The sequence below is a fragment of the Saccoglossus kowalevskii genome, chromosome 14 (assembly GCF_978046115.1).
Source record: "Saccoglossus kowalevskii chromosome 14, keSacKowa6.1, whole genome shotgun sequence".
Classification (NCBI taxonomy): Eukaryota; Metazoa; Hemichordata; class Enteropneusta; family Harrimaniidae; genus Saccoglossus; species Saccoglossus kowalevskii.
The window spans coordinates 29,294,065-29,313,700 of NC_140654.1; the positions used below are offsets into that span (position 1 = coordinate 29,294,065).

Below are 19,636 nucleotides of genomic sequence, written 5' to 3' on the forward strand. Positions count from 1 at the left end.
CCCATATTAGCGCATATAGCAATGACAACAATTCGCGTCCAAATCTGTTTATAATTAATTATTTTAGACTGAAGCAACGGCATGTTCACTTTTTAAATTCACTATCAATCAATCTGGGGGACTGTCCGAGAAGATTTATAAACAAAACAATTTAGCAGCGGTTTCCATAGTTTGTCTCACATATACATTTTTCAGTGGAAAACACTAAAATAATGTCAATTCGTAATACTTCTAGACGTGGACAGGTTTATTGTATGTAAGAAACCATATCTCAATTCTTCGCTATACAGCACCAACCAACATTTTAAGATAGGAAACAATGATAGAATGTTTCACAACAAACAAAACGTATGCACTTAATTTTGTACATCGATTTCCACCAAGCTAAGTACGGTTACGCAATATTTGTTTCCATCTTTGTAGCATGAAATGTCACGTGTGAAAAAATAAAAAAAAATCACTATATTTTTTTTTTGAGTTGCTTTCTGCTTTAACAACAGAACTGTACTATTATGGAGATTTTGAAAAGACCCACTCCACTGGAATACAATCGTGCAGAAGTGTGAACATATTAGTCGATTTATGATGAACTGTATGACAAAACGCCGCCGTACATCTTTCGATCACCGCTATGTCACGAAAAGCGTGCATAAATACGTGAATGAGAGATAACATGAGATGTGTGATTGGTCGACTTACGCGCGTCTTAGATACTTAAATCAATCATCCAAGCACTTATTGTCGTGTGACGTAGGGGTGAGTAGAAAGTTTACGACTGGGCCTTACGGCGACGGTTTTATAAATCGATTAATATTCTCCCACTTTTATACAATCACCCAAGCCGAGTAGATAATGCAGTTTCCATGACGTCCACCAGGCTTCGGTGTTGGAAATATTACTTGGGCAAACTACTGGTATGTCGAAAAACGTAGATTGCCTAGAAAACAACATTACCGAGACAATAGACACAAGTGACACACGATAGATAGATTGATAATGATGCCAGGAAAGCAGTGCAACACAGAAAACTAATAAATTCAAATTACGGAAAAGGTTGCTATCGCGACTCTTGGTGAATTGTCGATGATGACGTCACATTAAATCTTATCCAGGTCACACATGGTAGCTGTTTTAATCCCGAAAGTCACGTGACCCGACCTCTTGGGGTCTCGTGTTCATGAGTGTTAATAGTAATATTTTTTCTGAGATTGTTTGATTCGTGCTACATTTTAGAAAAAAAAACATTTTTTGTCGTCACGTGACGAAAGAACGATGCATTTATCTGAATGTCTTAAACATATGTAGTAAAACAAGCCATGAATCAAAATCAGTAGTTACAGTGTTGATAGATTTGTTAACGCCATAAGATTCTACAAACACGGTCACACGCCAGAGTTAACCCTGATGAAAAATGTGCATATTATTTACACCATTTGCATACCATTTCACCATTAATAAACGGACATAATCATAATTCAACATATTTTTTTCTCTTTGACAAATTATTTACAGACAATAATGTACATGTGACATTTGTAACATGAGGTGCCTTAAACCAAAATACATTATCGGTAATGTTTGGATGTTTGCTAAAATAAATAACCATAAGTGATGTATATGACACACACACACAGTCAACTAGCGTACAAGTGATAATAAAATAAATTAATTTTCTGATAATTAGTATAAGAGGAAGCCATCTTGAACACGGCATGAAACTAAATAAAGAGACAAATTGGGAAACGGGTATTCACATTTCTACAAATCAGGAAAAAATACCAATCAGTCAAACGATACATTGGGGGTAATATTAAGCCATCGCCAATACAATTCGACGTATTTTTCCCTTGCATACAAACACCTCATTACACGAAGAACCTATAACAATTTCCCGTCTTGTGAACGGTTTTATTATTTACTTGTGTGACATGTTATTGTTGTGACTTCATAGCATGTTGTGAGGTGGCTTCAAGGAGCTGGATTATTAGAAGAAAAAAACGTTGATAGGAAAGCTGAAGAAAAAATAAGAAAGCTACACTTTCTAAATTTTCCAATGTGCGCTAGATTATGTAGAGGCGACACAAATCAAATAGGAAGAGAGTTGCTCCTAGTTGTTTCCGTGGAAACAAATACATGTCTGCATAGCTTTGGGCGGTTGTTTGAAGTCTCGATTTATTGTGTTTTAAGTCAACAATAACTGTCTTAGATCCTTGCTATATTAAAAATGTCACGTAATTGCTGCTTTTATCTTATTCTGTACATGTTTTTTAATCACAAGTTCATATTGCATAGATCATAATGTCATTCTAATTGCACTTGAATGTGGTGTTGCTAAGAAACACCATTTTTGAAATTGAAAAAATCAAGATCGTGTCAGTTATGTATCCTTGAATTTATAATTGGTACCTGTTTTGAATGAAATGTTTTGTTCGAAGGAGCTAATGATTTGGAGTAACACTGAATGCAAAACGAGATGACGAACATTCACGCGTCAAAACAAGATGACGAATATTCACGAGTGGAACGAGGTGACGAATTTTCACGAAGCGAAACGAGATGACAAACATTCACGAGCGAAACTAGATGACGAAGATTTACGAGGTAAAACGAAATGACGAACTGCCACGAGAGAAACGATATGACTAGCATTCACAAGCGGAATCAGATGACGAACATTCACTAGGCAAAACAAGATGGCTAACATTAACTAGGCAAAACGAAATGACGAACATTCACGGGCGACACGAGTTAACGAACATTCCCGAGGCAAAATTAGACGATGATTTGCTTGTGAAAGAACATTAATTTCATTTACTGCGTTTTTAGATATTGTTTCACATCAAATTCTAGCTAACAGCAATTTGGCTTGTAAAGTATGTGTCTGGAAAGTGATTATATGGTGCATCATCATAGTTAAGGATCGATAAAAGAAGACTTGGAATTTAATTAATGTTGGCGCCATATTCATAAATAAATACGCTATAATAAATAAAGATAGTGGAATTATAATTACGACAAATATCATGTATTGTCTGTTTTATAGAATTTGACCATTGTTTCCTATGAAATGAAAGCAAGTTATCGTGAATTTAGACAATTGTCGCTTTGCTTTAGTGATTCATTATGTGAAATGCATACATCTACAAAATAAAGTGAGTGTTTGGTAAACGTAGCAAATGCAGTGGACAGCTAGAAGAACAAATTAAAGTGTTCTGGGTAAAATTGGGCTTATTGTATATATAATTATAAATGTTTACATGTTTGTGTTAGTGATATATGGTTTTTAATACAGTATACATTGATAGGTAAACAATGGTCGGCTAGCTCACTACTTCATCATTTGAAAATGTCTGCACGATTTACACACGCGCTCAGTCGAAAACATGGGTGTTCGTTCATCTCCTTTTCCACGTGATTTTTAAATCGCAAACGCGTGAGACGACTGTGTTTCGCCTATTGCGCACACCCCGTTCATTCCCTGTTATTGAAACAATGATGAGTCCCTACAGCGCCATATTGGATGAAGAAATACAAACTTTTAATTCTGATAGTTGTATTGGGCAATATTAGGTAATGCGTCTTTGTTATTTCCTGTATAACATTGTACTGCTATAGGAACTGTGCAATAGTTGCGCCTTTATATCAATTAAATCAAGTAAACATGTCATGTATTGTCTGTTTTATGGCATTTATCATTGTTTCCTACGACAATGATATATCTCAATATCTCAATTTTATATAGTGTCTTTCAAGGTAGTTGTTGATGTCTAGAAGTATTACAAAATTTACAATAGTGGTTTTTTTACGAAGAATTGTGCTTCCTTGTTGAAACTGCTACTAAAATGACACTTTATTTGTGTTATTTTCCATTTTTTTTCAAAAATCAGATTCGCAGTGAACCGAACCTGACTCTAAAACGATTCATTGTATTTTGGCATAAAAATATTGCTACTCCTAAACTATACGCACATGTAAAAAAAAATACTCGCGAGAGTATAATAGCTTCGAGACCTTTGGATAATCACAAGACAGGTGATATCTAAATTATTGTGATATGCGTAATTTGAACACACTCAGGTAGCAATTTGTTTGCCGCCATCAACGGCAGAAATATTAATTGCCATAAGAGGGCGTAATCTTTAGATAGCGGTGTTTATTTTAGCGTCTGTAAAGCAAACACTGCAATCAAAACAAATTAATTTATACATTGGATTTTTTTGTTCACACAGACTAAGTTTAAGACTTTCTTGTCATATGGACCTAAGACAATTTCCAATGGACATACAGAACTGTGGCATTCAAATTGAACCATGTAAGTGTAACCTAAATGAATGGCGCCATCAACGTCTGAACTAATGTATCCAAACACCCAACAAATCTGTTTAGGTTGTCGCACCCAAAAACCGGTTGTTCGCACCTGAAAATAAAATAACGGTGTTAAGTGCTGCTGTTATTATTAAATATACTGGTATGTGACCCCGTTAATAAACAACTTAGGGTAAATTTTCCAACACTACATCAACATAAAAACAGTCAAGTCTCACGCCAAACATTGTGATTATTTACCCGGGTATTTACCATATCAAAAATGGGACCGGTGTGTTCGAATTTCATGTGAACAAACAATGTATTTTACACGCGTTGTGTACGTGGCTACTATGAGTCCCATATCGAACACGACGCGGCGCGACGATCACCGCCCTTTAAGAACGCCCTCTGATAGCGTACATACTGTGCATGTAATTGATTTTGTCTGTCTTTTCAGACGGTTACACTACAAACGATTTATTGTTACATTGGTCGGTAGAGAAACCTGTCGATCATGACGACAATATGGTATTGGCACAGTATAAATTGACAGGATATCGAATAACAGAGATAGACAATGATTGGTTGGTTACAGGTGAGATATTTTAGTAAACACAGTGAACTATTTTTTAATAGCATCGGTCATGTCACTACACATTTATGCAATGCATTGTGGGACAGGACCTCCCGTTGTATATATAATGAGAACTGTTATCACGCTGTACTCACTAAATTATATGTAAATTTTTTAAATATTTTCACAATATTAGGATTCATATCAATTATAAATGTGTGACTCCCATGTCAAGTAGCAAAATTTTGAGATATGAAGAAATAATCTCACCATAGAAACGAGTGTGAAAAAATGTAAATTTTGACCATTTTCCATGATTTGAGACTCTTGTATCTCGAAATTCGTCTGTTGACTCCCCGATGGCATGACGTCATAATTCTCAAAGTATAAAGAACATGACATATAATCTTAAATTCGACATCGGCATGTACGATTATTAACATTTTTTGGGTATGGTGATATCTACTTTATTTTTATTATTTTCTGTGATAACACTGTTTTCAACAGTGGTGATGATTTTACTTACTTCTACTTTACGTCCATGTGACGTCACTATTACAGGTTCATTCGCGCACATCGAGGTTCATTTTGTCCTGATACGTGAGCTGGGCTACTACATTCTACAGACGTACGTACCTAGCATACTATTAGTCGTGGTATCGTGGGTCTCGTTTTGGGTTGATGTCAGTGCGGCTCCGGCTCGTGTGGCGCTGGGAATTACCACTGTGCTCACTTTCACTACGATGAGTTCTGGCGTCAGCTCACAACTCCCGAAAGTTGTTTATGCCAAGGTAAACTCAAATACAGAGATCGATTTTAATTTCTGTTTTTTCATACTTTTACCACAACTGATGACCAGAATATTCATTGCGTTCGGTATAATGTTTTTTGTGGGATTCCAGGCAATGGCATTTAAATCTGCGATTTTTAGACAGTAACACCATTTATTTTCACTGGGTTTTAATTTCACGAATTTGTCAAGGAAACAATGAGTTTTATTGTTATTTTACTTGTTCACTGTGGACGTAGATTTAATTTAGTAAATTTTATTTATCAGCGAAAATAGCTAAATTAAAACCCAGTGAATAATTAATGCATTTACATTAGTGCCAGGCATATCTGAAAATACCGAACACGTGACCAGTTTGTTTCTTACGTCATGTTTGCGACACTGTATCAGTGTCACGCGCGTTAAACTCACAATTTTCTATTACACTATAGGCTATTGACGTTTGGTTGGCGACATGTTTGATCTTTGTCTTCGCGGCGTTATTGGAGTTTGCACTGGCTAATTATCTTCATGCTCTCGGGCAAGATCGTCAGACTTTGAGTAACTTCTTCAAGGGTCAGAACAAGAAAGAACTTGCTGACTCAATAGACGCATATGATGTCATGGAAACGGTTAGTTATATGTTAAACAGACAAGAATTTGGGATAAATCATGAAACTTTTTGTATTTTCAAAAAATATCATAGCAACCATCTGGGCGTACATTGATTTGTCGTCATGTTATAGTTGATGGTTATATATGTATTGCTGAGGATTGAAAACTATTAATTCCACATGACAGTTTGATGTACAGTTATAGTAATCATGTCAACGTGATAAGACATGACTATTTCATTCACTGTGTGTTGAGACGAAATTCGTCTTGAATCACGTGATAAATGATAGCTTTTCTCAGTGCCTTATCCATGCAATATCGTTGCATATCGTGCATACGCATGCGCAGTTGGCCATATTTACGTCGAAACTGACACCAGTGTTGACCACTAGTTCCACTATTTTTTGTCAACAACATTTGCGACATGTTTACACGTAGCTTCTGTATAATCTCCACGAACATACAGTATGTAAGGCTTCAGCCAGTCTGCAACAAATTAACATGGTCAGATTAAGAAGTAGTACCGCCCACTAAAATGTCACTCATATACTTTACCTCACAATTCAATTCGGCAATGACGTCATTGTAAATATGTGCGTCATAGCTTCTGCATGTCTTTCTGATTGATATTTACATTTTACATACCTGAGTGTGTTATTTGTAGGAATTTAACCGGGGAAGTGCCGATACAATACTGAGTGATGACGATGGACTGAGCACTAAAAATGGAATCAGGAATGGCGTGTACACAATCGAGAATGACCAATCAGCGCGCAAGAAATTCAAAGACTTCACTTCCAAAAGAAAGAATTTCGCACAGAACCGGCGTTACAGTCGAGATCAGAGGGGAAACGTCCAGAGGCGGGGGAGCAATTACAAACTTGCAACAGCATTGGCGTATCAAAAAAACGGTATTGAAACAAACTTATCCGACAGCCTGTATGCCGAGGGAATGCGAATAAAAAACAAAGCCATTAGGATTGATATGATTTCTAGGTTCCTGTTTCCTCTTTTGTTTCTTGTGTTCAACGCGATCTACTGGCCAATGTACATGACAGATCTGATTTTCACCAGAAACGACACGACAACTTGAGTTACCATGACCGAATATATACCAATTGGCCGGTTATGACGTCACAAGAAATGAATGTTCTGAGGATACATGTAAATTCCAACCCTTACCAAATAGGGTAAATGCATTCTATTGAAAAAATAAATTATTCTTTTTCACCAACACGCAAGTAGTCAGAAACGTCACAACTGGGTGGAAGTTGTGATGAATGTAAACGAAATAATTGTCAGCATATGTCGTAGATGGCGCGACAATTTTCTCAGGTTCGAATAAACAACGTTTTTTTGTTTCTGTTTCTCACAGCCTCGAATAAAATAGCCAAGGCTACTATAACTTCAGTTTTTGCTATACTTGAAATCAAGGATGTTTCACTGACGCATCGACTATGTGGCCTGATTACAAAGATATACTGCGGATTTGGTTTCGCTAGTACGCCTAGGTGTATTTACCAAATATAGGAGACGTCTTACGAAACCCGATCACAATCTCCACCATTTAATCGGTACACTACTGAGTTCTATTTGTGGTGAAAATACAATGACGAGTGTAATCTTGTTTATCCGAGTATCTATCCTGTCATTCATGGTTTTACTAAATGAACGATCTTCTCCTCTCGTTTCAACTTTCAATAGACATTGTAACATTAAGTGAATATATGTCACGCCTGATCTCGCCAAATAATTAACATATTCGCAACACTACTCATGTCAATATTTTACGTCTAATATTGGGTCTGGGTTATCATAATAAAAGTATTTGACTCGCCAATTCCAATGCTGTTTTTTTTTTAGTTAGAACGGTTTCCCTTCTAAGTACTTCGAATGTTATAGCACACAATTCGTATCACTGGTCCTCTCTCTCAATCAATCATTACAGTGTCGCATCTTAGCTAATTCTACTGAAAAAAAAACAATTGGCAGGATAAAGTATTTTATTCTGTTGGATAAGTCGATTGTTACCCTATACAGCCGGTCTAACACAAATTAATGTTTCTGGTCAGCGAGAGCACAACCAAAATACTTAGTACAGGCCTATCATTTCGTTTCACTTATTTTGCTACAGCACAGCGCCCTTTGTTGTCAAATTTATTAAAGCGGAAGGGTCGTAACCTGCGCACCCGCGGGAATTTAGTTCCAAGCGATGAATCGCAAAGGCTCGTGGGTAGACGCTTGTTTGTAAACATTGACACGCTATGGCACCGGTACATTTGACGCATGCGCGGGTGACGACTCCCCCCGCTTTCAACGTCACATTTGTGTGCCGTCATTTGAGCAATAACTTCCATATGAAAATTTGTGCTCACAACTGGTTTTTAATCCGTGTCGAAAACGTGCACAGAATGGTCGTTTTGTGCACGTTTTCGACACGGCTTATCAGCTACCTCAAGTGCCAAATCCATGAAATAAACAACCGATGTCAATAGAGTAGCCAAGGTGTTAAAAGTGGATTAAGTACTGGCAAACCAACTTCTGCATAGGTATGTCTCTAAACACTTGCTTCTTGGTTGATTTAGTCATCTTTTTTGAACTCAGAAGCCCACAAAACCTAATATTACATGTGAGAACGAAACAAATCCGTTTAGATTTCACGTTTTCCCGTGAAAGGGATGCTGGCTGTTCTCTCTCTGGATTCCCTCCCCGCGTACACTAGTACTGGTACTACCATGGATTAGTACCTTCCATGGTACTACCAACTCTAACCATGTTCCCATTTGGTGACGCATGTCAAGCTATAAATGGGCATCAATACGGTTTTGAAAACCGACTTATTTTTGAAAAAAAAAACAACGATTTGATCAGAAATGTTCTTGTGTGATGTGGTGGCCACGACCACACATCGCATTCGTATGGATAACAATTAAAAGGTCAGAAAACAGTATAGCTTTACTTCATGGAAAAGGGTATCCCAAGAATAAGTGTGGTGAAAATAAATGAACTACATGAGGAAATATGGAATGGGAACAAGAGCTTTGTAAATGGTCGATACAAGGTTACAGTTAAGTTGTATTTTTACTATGACAGACATTTGTAACTTTCACAAATAAGGAGACAACCATTTAAAATCATTGGGGTGACTGGAAGAGTGTGGCCAGCAGATTTTCGTACGCGTTGTTTTATCAATACATTGTTTTATTTTCTTGTATGCGCCAATAGTTTTTCCCTGAACAACTTTTGCATTAATTTTTCTCTCACGGTGTCTAGCTTGCATTTGTTAAACAAATCATTCAGCCTCCCTCCCAATTTCAAATTTACCTGGTCTCCAACCACTACAAAATCACTCAGACTGCCACCTAGGTCATTTACATTTAACAGTTCCTCGATATCTACTCACGCACATGACATGTACAGTACATTCAGTCATTCTTTGCATTCGAGTTTTCGTATACATCATGTCGCTACCATTCACCATTAACCAGTACGTTAATGCGGGGGAGTCGTCATTCGTCATATGGCCATAGTATACCCATGAGGCTTTGCGTTTATACGTTGTTATCGTCGCTTGGGACTCAATTACTGTGCGTGCGCAGGTGACGACCCTCCCGCTTTAACAGTAAGTCAACAATCCAAGCATCTAAAACACAGCCATGGTATGGTGACTATTTAACATAACTAAGCTAGAAAGTTTCAAGGTGATAAACCCGGGCTTCTGAAAATTGTTAATGTAAACCTTAATGACCAAGTCGGTGAGCGGAATTTGACACAGTGAGCGCTAGAGAAACGACACACTGCCAACTACCTTATATCTCAGGTATCTGAGGCCAACTCAAATGGTTAGTATAAATAATGTACAGCACAAATAGTGAAGGCTAATTAACATAAATAATGTAACATAACACGGGTGGATTGTTACGGTAGTCTCAAAGCATTATATTGTTTTTTGTTTATCAATTCTCCTTGCCCCTAGGAGTGGACTGGGAACCCGGCCACCTGGAAGCGTTGATGTTAGCTCTTTTGTAGACTGACTACAATCGTGGAGATTAAATTTGTCCGGTCTCAAGTGAATTAATGAAATACTTCCGCGAAATACCCCCATACAATTGGAGTATAAGTGGAACCCTCTACTCTCACTCATATTAAAGTGAGTAATGGCATTGTTTCGTCGTAATTACAACACCTTGTATAGAAGATAAAACAACTGCTCTTATATAAATTTACATATATCTATTCCTGTCAATAACACATCTATTTAGTAACGTTACCACAACAATCTGTGAGCTAGTGTTGATCAGTAAGCGGTATTTGCTATAACACATATGTATGCTGGTTTGCGACAATGTAAACATATGACGTCATAGTGTGACGGCTTACAGGGCAGTATGGGTATTATAACCATGATATAATATAAGTAATGTAATAAGCGATCAACACAGTCACTATATATTAATATAATAGCAGTAAGCCATCTCTAATGGACGATAGACTATACTAATAAATTACTATTTGTTTACAATCTGCATAAACACAAAATATGACTTTACGAGTAGTTTGAGATTTATATAACTTCATCGCATTTGCTGGGTTAGGTAACTTCTTTTGTGTAGATTCAATGAACAATTGCATTCATTCACGTATATCTATACATGATGAGTGCTGTGAGTCTTTTATAGGAAAGAAATGTGTTAACTAGATGTTCAATTTTACAAAGGAAATAAGATAGAAAATTGAACGGCAGAGGGCGTTTGGGAGGGGGCTCGCATCTTTTCCGTAGAGCCCTATGTTAAAATCAGCTTTTACCTCTCCTGTTTTAGAGCAACACCTTAGTTTTTTTGTTGTTGAAAAAAAAACATAAATTAAATTGAATGAATGTGTAGAAATCGAATTTCAATGGTTTCTACATTTAGACAGCTTGAGCCAAAAACAGTAACAAATCTAAAAAAAATTCTTCATAACAATCTTCTCAGTAAAATTAATGAAAAGTCGAACAATATAACTATCAAATTAAAAAACAACAACGTGTTACTTGAAAACAGGAGAATTGATTTCAATACAGGGCTGTATGAAAAAAATACGAGCCCCCACCAAAAAAACGCCCTCTATAGTTCAATTTTGTAACCCACAATCCTTTGCAAAATCCAATATGGAGATAACATATTTCTTCCCTATATAGAAATATACAATGTATGCAAACATAACGCAGACGTACATATGTTGTATCAGTTTATCAGTTGTACCACTCTTAGGTTCGTCGTTTTTGTTCTAAAAATGCCTTTTATCCGTTTACCGACACTTTTCTCCTGAATTTGTCAGTTTCTGCGTTTGTAACTGCCAAAGTGGCCCGTATTTACACAAACATTGTATCAGATGCGCCGTGTACATCCGGGTTGTTTTCTTATAGTCTGATCCTCGGTCCGATGCATTGCACAATAAGGAGTTACATAACAAACGTAAAATAATCACTAAAAACTAAAGAAACTCGCCACATATTTGGACGCTTACCGATTACACCAAATTGCTATTAGTAAAACTCCTTGGCCTAGCGGGTATACTTAAAAATGGCATGGCGAACCGCTATGTAACTACGTAATCGGCGCAGAATTCTTTGTCATCACTGATTGGCTGTCTCCATGACTTCAGTCCGCTTAAAGTCCGCATACCCGCTGGTTAACTCTTAGAATATATCCTCTTTGGAATGCAGCAAAGTGGTCATTGAGAGAGGAAAGGTTGAATAGAGAACAATGTTGTCTGTCATAAGGTCACCAACGTTTCCTTGATGGGTGGAAGGTTTCTATTACGTGAAATGGGAATAAAATGTCAGTAAAAATCAGACCGTTATTTACAGTCGGCGGAAAAGTTGCACGGGTAGGCAAATAAGTTGTATGGATGTCACATATATTCAAGTTGGGTGGGTAGTGCGAAGACAAGGGACATGGCATGTAACTCTAGAACGACAGTGTAATGTGAAAAAAATGCGTGAAAAAAAAAATATTGAACAGTACTCCACTGGAATCTGCCAGGCTAGAAGTTGTCGACATGTTGCGAGATAAGGGTGAAAAAGTTTTCTTATCATTTACAACTGTATGTTTTTTGTATTCCGCTTGCATGCTGGAAGCGGTTACGTCTTGTCTTTTTTTTGTAGTTTGCAAGACTAGTTGGTAGCGCTTGAGGTAAGTTAAACAGGGCCGGGGACAGGAAGTTACACATCGCCGCACCGTAACCGAGGCCAGCAACTCATTTGCATATAACATCAACAGTGACTTGTCAATCAAAGAGCAACATAAACAAACTTTCGGGACTTTTAATCACATACGCGTGCCTCGATTCTCTATATTTTAAAATCCATTTTTGGGCATGTTCCAGCATTGACAATGCTCCGAAATTTCAACACTATCTAGCCAAGACTGTCTGGGTAAGAAAAGAAAAAAAAAATCCACTCCGAGTGCCCACGAACATGCATCTATACCTTAACCGTAATTATTTTGCAGGTGGGGGAATTTCAAAGAAATATTTTTTTTTGAAATGCACAAAACTCACGAAGTCGATAATTTTTCGAACATGTTTTTCTTTAAAATAGATAACACATCAGTATAGCCTCATTTTCGAAAGTTAATTTAAGCTTAACAAAAAAACATTGTAATGTAAGCATATTTATTTGAATTCAAAACAATAATGTAAGTATATGTACCATTATGTGACTATATTTAAATTTAAAACTTTAATATTAATTGGTGTAATATTGAATTCAAGACTGAATATGTAAACGGTTCTATTTAGAAGTGCATAAATAAGTGTTTCCTGTCAGTCTTTCGTCGGTTCACAATTAGTCAAATCGTTCACACGTTCGTAATACACTACTGTAACAAGGGGCACTAGTATAAACTTATCAAGAGAACCGATATCTTCCCACCAATGTATCAATGTCCCCTTGAACATTGCAATATCCCTAGCAATGTTGTATACCCTCTTCTTCAATGGTTGAAAAGTTACACGTATTTGCATATCGAAAGTTACATTTTCAAACGTTTGTTGGGGAGCTCAAATCTGGAATTAATTTGACAAATACAATGTATGTTTATGATCAAATAATAATTCACCTGGTTCACATGTACATCGTTCCTAGGATTCGATTATTTGTAGTTTCGTATATCACACAATTCTTTGTTACTTTATTTTGAACTCAAATTCATACATTCTATTTGTTGAAAATGGATTTTTCCTACTCGCGTGCTTCAATCTAGTTTGTGATCCTTTCTGTAATACGTCGTCTAAAGTTGTCTACCAGAATCCTGTGATGTCTTGGCAAAGCCAACAACATGGGTATGTCGACTTGTTACTCAGATTGATAAGTTCGCCGTCCTCGTTTGTATACTGAATGTGGAAGTCTAATTTGTGTGCGGCTTGGTGATATTTCTTGATTTAAGATAAAATTTGGTGTAATTCATCCGACCTGTGTAAATATCCCGAATCTTCCCCCAAAATCACACCTGAATCTGAAAATTTTACATGACAATATAGATTTTGTTGAACTCTAATCTGGCAGATTTCCACGGGAACTTATTATGTTGATATAGAGGTCACGTGAATATAGATGAGACGAGACCATTCAAACAACGTCTCATAATATTCAGCCAACATGTGTTACTTGAGTAAACTGGAAAACATAGTGTATAGGCAGTTTAGTGGGGGAGATAACGGTTTTCATGATTAGTTTATTTTTACATCCTCTGTAACACCATTAACGGGTATCTATATTTCCGAAGTTGTAAAAAATGTTCAGATCATCATTATTTGTTATCGTAATTCTTGTAGCTATAACTGGTCAAATATTACAGAACCTGATTGATCTGCCTCGAGTTACTTGCTCTTGTCGTCGCAATAGTTTTGCAAGTCGCGCCCTCAAGCGACAACGCGCTTCCATGACGCAAATAAACAGCAATGGCTGCGGCATCGTAAAGGTTAATTGCACCGTGGTTCTATGAAGCACACAAACCAAGGAGTTTCACCACAAGGAGTGACGGTATGCCGACCATAGTCAAAATTACAAACTTAAATGTTACATAGAATGATCGTCAGCATGATAATGCAAAATATCCCCATAACTTTATCGATACGTGTAACAAAATGTGTGACATGGCAGTGTCGAGTGTCATGTTCCTTGTAGTTTCACATAATATTCAACATTTAATAATTCACTTCAGCCCATCTGACATTGTTACATATAGCTATTGTAAATATAGTCATAATTGCGTTTCTCGTTAATTATTATGCCATGTGAACATCGAAAGAAAAGTTTAAAAACTTCAAAATGAGAAATGTATTTCTAAGAATATAGTTTTGTTTCTAGTAATCCGGCATATCTATAACTCGATCATCGTGGAAAAATAATGTTATATACTGTTATAGACTGAAATACGGAAGTCAAGTGGACAGTTATCTGTCTCCCACAGTCTTTTGTGTAGACGGCAACGCAATCCCAATATAATCACATGTATCCAGGGACCCTGTCGCATTTAATTCCGGTTTGTGGTGTGCATTGCCTCTAAATAGGCGACCTACATTGGTTGTATTTTATTAAAAGCATCAAAGCTTTTAACTTCCTATGATTTTGTTCAAATTGATGAGAATGAAAAGTTCAAAACCAAATAAGCATGGTCAGATATTAAGCATCAGATAATGGCAGGAGATATTATATAAGAAAGAGAAAGATGCATTCAGTATTTGATGTTGAATCGTTGAAAATGTACATTTCATTCATCTGTCAATTACTGTTGCTCTCTATTCTATTGAGGGCGCACAATTAGTTCATCCACCCGCGGCATTCATTGTTAGTAACTTAGGAATTTCTGTTGATTATTAACAACCTGCCATGTAATTCAGGTCACGCAACGTGAACGACGTAGTGTGTCTTTTTCTGCTTGTCGCACTATAATTCGCATTTAATGGTGAGTTACTAGTAGTTTGTATGCAGCACATACATCACCGATCATTCCTTTCATTCTGCACCTGCCCGGGGGTCATTAACCTTTTAAGTAAATGGCAGCGAGAGACGTTTAAATGGTTAAACAATTCTACTTGTGAGTACAGTCGAGGTCAAACGATCTATGCACAGAGTAACAACCTACGTCTACACACTTACGGGGTTAAGCACTCTGGGCAAACCAGAACGATGACGCATGTCGTGACGTCTTCCACACAAGAACATCGAAGATGCAGAAAGACACTATTGCTATTGATACTTGGAATAACCGTTGTCATGGTTACACTTGTATACCGCGCGAATGTTCTGCTCAAACGGAACTTAACGTCGTGGGTGAAAAGTCACGGCGAATTGCACAGCAATACGACTGACGAATATAGAGGTACAAACAGTAGCAGCCAGCCGCTGAGACAGTGGTTCAGTGAACAAATGAAAGAAAAATTAGATCGTGATCACGTGATCGGATTTACAGGGTCTTTGAAACCGCATCGTATGCGAGTTGTCCCCAATGTTGCTCATTATATCTGGTTTTCATGTCATCCCTTCCTATTTGAAAATCTTGTCAGTATTATTAGCGTATATAAAATCATGAAAGCTGAGACGATCTTTTTTCACACTGACTGTGAACCATCAGGAGAATTTTGGGAGGAAACCATTCATATAACAAATTTAGTAGTTGTCCACCGTCAACCGCCAGTGTCAGTTTTCAATAAATCCATCAACCCCGAATGGCCTGAGCATCAAAGTGACGTTGCTAGGTTACAGATATTAATGAAGTTCGGAGGTATATATCTGGATACTGACATTTTTATACTGAAATCATTGGAGCCATTACGTTACTATGACTACGTGGTTGGGAGGCAGAGTTCTTGCTGTCTTAACAATGGAATCATCCTTGCGAGCAATAATTCCGAGTTTTTACGAATATTCTACGAGAATTACCGAACTTATAACGCTCGGTGTTACAGCTGCATGTCGATAAAGAAACATAACGAAATCGCGAAGCAGCATCAAGATCTCGTGCATGTCGAGAGTTACAGTCTTGTACAACCGAACTTTGACCGATGGAAAACTATATTCTACGGTAAATTTAATTGGCAGGAAAACCACTACTCCGTGCATCTTTGGATGAAGCAATTTAAACAAAAGAACAAATCAACCGTATTTACAAGAGAAAGTGTGAAGAAAATGGACTCTGCGTTTGGACAAATGTGCAGGTACATTTACTACGGTACCTCAGATTGTATTGAACATAACACTACAGTTATGCCATGGTGGAACTGAAATATGCATAATTCTGCGTCACTCGGTGTTTGACGTTCGCAAGTTTCGTTGTAGTATATTGCAAATATATGAATGACGCCTATTTTAACCAATCGGTGCTTTCAAGTGTTTGACGTCATGATATTATATAATACGTATTCTTTATTGGAAGTGTTATTTGGTCATCGCATCTCTTGTTTATTTTTCAAGAATACTTACGTAGGTCAACTTTTCATTTATTTATGGAAAATAAAATAAATCATCTATTTATTATATTTTCCTAGTTTACTCACGTGACTGTTGGCGTCACAAATTCCGGTATAACTATCGCCCTCTGGTAATGTGACTTAGACAAGCAGTCTGACCGGAAGTATTAGGACTATCACATACATAACAGCAGGTTAACTAACTATCTGCATGAAAACAATCAAAACAGAGATAACCAGTTTGGTTTTAAGAAAAATCATAGGACAACGGATAACATTTATATTTTGAGATCCTTGATTACAAAATATGTAAACAACAAACGTAAAAAAACAGAAAACTATTTATTTTCATGCTTTATTGACTTCTCCAAAGCCTTTGACTCGGTTTGGCGTGAGGGCTTACTATATAAACTTCTGCATTTAGGCATTGGGGGGAACTTCTATAATTCGATTAAGTCAATCTATAAAAATACACACTATAGCATTAAAATGAATAGGGGAATTACACCATACTTTGATTCTAATAGAGGTGTGAAGCAAGGCTGCAACTTAAGTCCCCAGTTGTTTAATATTTATGTCAATGGTATTTGTGATGTAGTTAACAATTTTGACCCAGTGGACCTGAATGGTGTGAAATTTAACTGTATTTTATATGCAGATGATCTTCTGTTAATATCTACGAGTCATGATGGTCTACAGAAGGGCATTGATGCCATTCAAAATTACTGCCAGAAATGGAAATTAAAGGTTAACACACAGTCCCTCTATCACCGGTCTCGAAACGCCTATTGTCTTAGGGGGGATTAGCAATAAACATCCAGTGAGTGCGTGTAGCGGTTGTTGGCGTCGCATAGTCACGTGACAGTATAGCGTCGCTTTCCATTTTGGACAACGTATGATCGAGGGCTCCGTATTTTATTCCTTGCTCTTAGCTGTAAAATTTCATATATTTAACAACTTTTTGTTATTACCGAAGCGAAATACCATTACTTAACAGGTGAGTTATTATCCATTCTTTCATTTCGAATATTTCGTAGTTTTTTCGATCTTGAAAATTTGACCTCGATTTTCTGACCTCCATTTTGTCAAAAAGTTCATCGCTCAAAACATGTCGGTAGTTTTTCGGTTCCCTTTTCTCGCTTGATATGCTAGCAGAATTTTCAACTCGCATCGTTTTGGCGGGTGGAAGTGTATTTGCTTCGAGTGGGAGTGTTTATATCGTATTATTTTTTGTCGAATTCTTGAAAACTGTGTGATCTTGGTTATTCACATACGACCAAACATCCTGAGAATAGTCGATTGTTGCGATAATGGGTCGTGTTTTTTAAATCATATATTCTTACGTTATGATCACTAAATTCACTATTTTATGTGCTGTTGAAGGTGCCATTGACGGTAAAAGATGTTCTGTGCTGCCAACAATTTTTTTGTGTCCCGAAAAATAGATTTTCTGTGTGTGTTTTTCGAAACTCGTGGTTCAACTCGACGCCATTTTAGATACCGAACTGTGCGTAAATACATCAACGAGAGTTTCTCGTTTCGGTTCCTTTTTTGAGAATAATACAAATCCGGTGTAGATAATAATACCCAATACTGGTTGTTATGAAGATTAACAAATGAGTTGTGGGGTTAAGGTATATTTGGGTATCTGCTGTTTCGTTATATTCGGCGAAATATCTTTGTTTACATTTTTATTTTATTTTTATATTGTCAGACGAGAACGTGCAGCTGTTGAAGCCATACAAGCTCTTAACAACCATGCCTCGTAAGAAGAAGTTTTCGGAGGCCCAAGAGTTACTACAAGCAATTTGAAAAAAAAAGTCCAGTGAATGTGATGACTTTTCACAATCGCATGTTACCATTGCTAATGATGCTACAATGCAACAGGTAAGAATTAAATGTGGAAGTTATTATATTCTCAAAGTGCTGAAAATGCTATGTGTCTTAGTAAACAAACGGTTGATGAATTGAAAATGACTGGTGAGTTGAGTGTCGCACTTATTTTTATTTTATGTGAAATTGTTATTCACTGTAAAGTTTTCCAGAAATTGGTAATATGCTAGTAATTTAAAATTTATCTTACGAGTTATTTTTGTTTTGTTTTTCCCAGTGCATTCTTTTGTAGAAGTATCTAAATACCTACTAAACCATGGAGTGGATTTTATATTGAGTGAGAGGTTCTGTCAAGACCCACTACAAGCCCACTTCAGTAAGCATCGGCACAGAGGAGGAGGAGCAAATAACCACCCAACAGTTATGGCTTTTGGGTATCAAGAGAATGTCATCAGACTTCAAAAATCTTATCACATGCAGTGCATCACAGGCAATACAGGGAGACACAAGAGAAGGCCCTTACAGCATATAGTAGATGATACTCCTTCTCTTCTCTTCCCAAACAGAAGTATTAGTATTTCTGTTTTTGAAAACAATGTAAAATAGTAAAAAAAACAAGATATACTAATATATTGCTGTTTTTTGTATTTATTGTTAGATGTAAATAAGTTATAAATAAATACAAATTTTAATTAATTTTGCTTTTGTGCTTTCATTGCCATTTTCTTTAAGTTGTAGGGAATGTAATCAGCAAAATATCTGAGTGCCTGCTCTTCCTCAATACTTAGTTCACTTGTGCTTGCTGCTTCAACTGTTTCAGACTGGTAGTCCATGATGTCCCTTCGGGTTCTTGCCAACACTGCAAAGTTAAAAATGCATGTTCTGAACAGTTCATCTATATCTCTGTCACTGGGCCGAAAATCCATAAATACATTAATTATGTCATCTGTGGTTTTTCTGTCTACCCACATATTAAAAAAAGCATGCCAAACCATCTTGTGGTGTAAGGCCTTTGCAACAACAATTTGTTATACACTGCTGGGTCTGGTAAAACCTGAAACGGAAAAACTTAATTATTGCAC

The 19,636-nt window shown here is 36.8% G+C and overlaps 3 protein-coding genes across 3 annotated transcripts in view; all 3 read left to right on the forward strand.

Annotated features, from left to right (window-relative positions):
- Nucleotides 1-7,500, forward strand: part of LOC100313622 (glycine receptor alpha 4 subunit-like protein) — a 28,557-nt gene extending 21,057 nt beyond the window's left edge. The window contains 5 exon segments of the mRNA NM_001168086.1: nt 4,230-4,312; nt 4,766-4,903; nt 5,444-5,673; nt 6,104-6,283; nt 6,931-7,500. Of these exon segments, the coding sequence (NP_001161558.1) occupies nt 4,230-4,312; nt 4,766-4,903; nt 5,444-5,673; nt 6,104-6,283; nt 6,931-7,359 (1,060 nt within the window). The 3' untranslated portion in view covers nt 7,360-7,500.
- A 7,659-nt stretch (nt 7,501-15,159) lies between these two features.
- On the forward strand, nt 15,160-16,536 carry LOC144342563 (uncharacterized). Its single transcript, XM_078005632.1, has one exon. The coding sequence runs from the start codon at nt 15,238-15,240 to the stop codon at nt 16,534-16,536; it is 1,299 nt and encodes a 432-aa protein (XP_077861758.1). The 5' UTR covers nt 15,160-15,237.
- Nucleotides 16,537-18,660: 2,124 nt separating this feature from the next.
- LOC146734670 (uncharacterized) lies at nt 18,661-19,250 on the forward strand. The gene is made up of 2 exons (XM_085507737.1): nt 18,661-18,701; nt 18,832-19,250. The coding sequence occupies exons 1-2, from the start codon at nt 18,695-18,697 to the stop codon at nt 19,158-19,160; spliced, it is 336 nt and encodes a 111-aa protein (XP_085363863.1). The 5' UTR covers nt 18,661-18,694; the 3' UTR covers nt 19,161-19,250.
- Nucleotides 19,251-19,636: the final 386 nt, after the last annotated feature.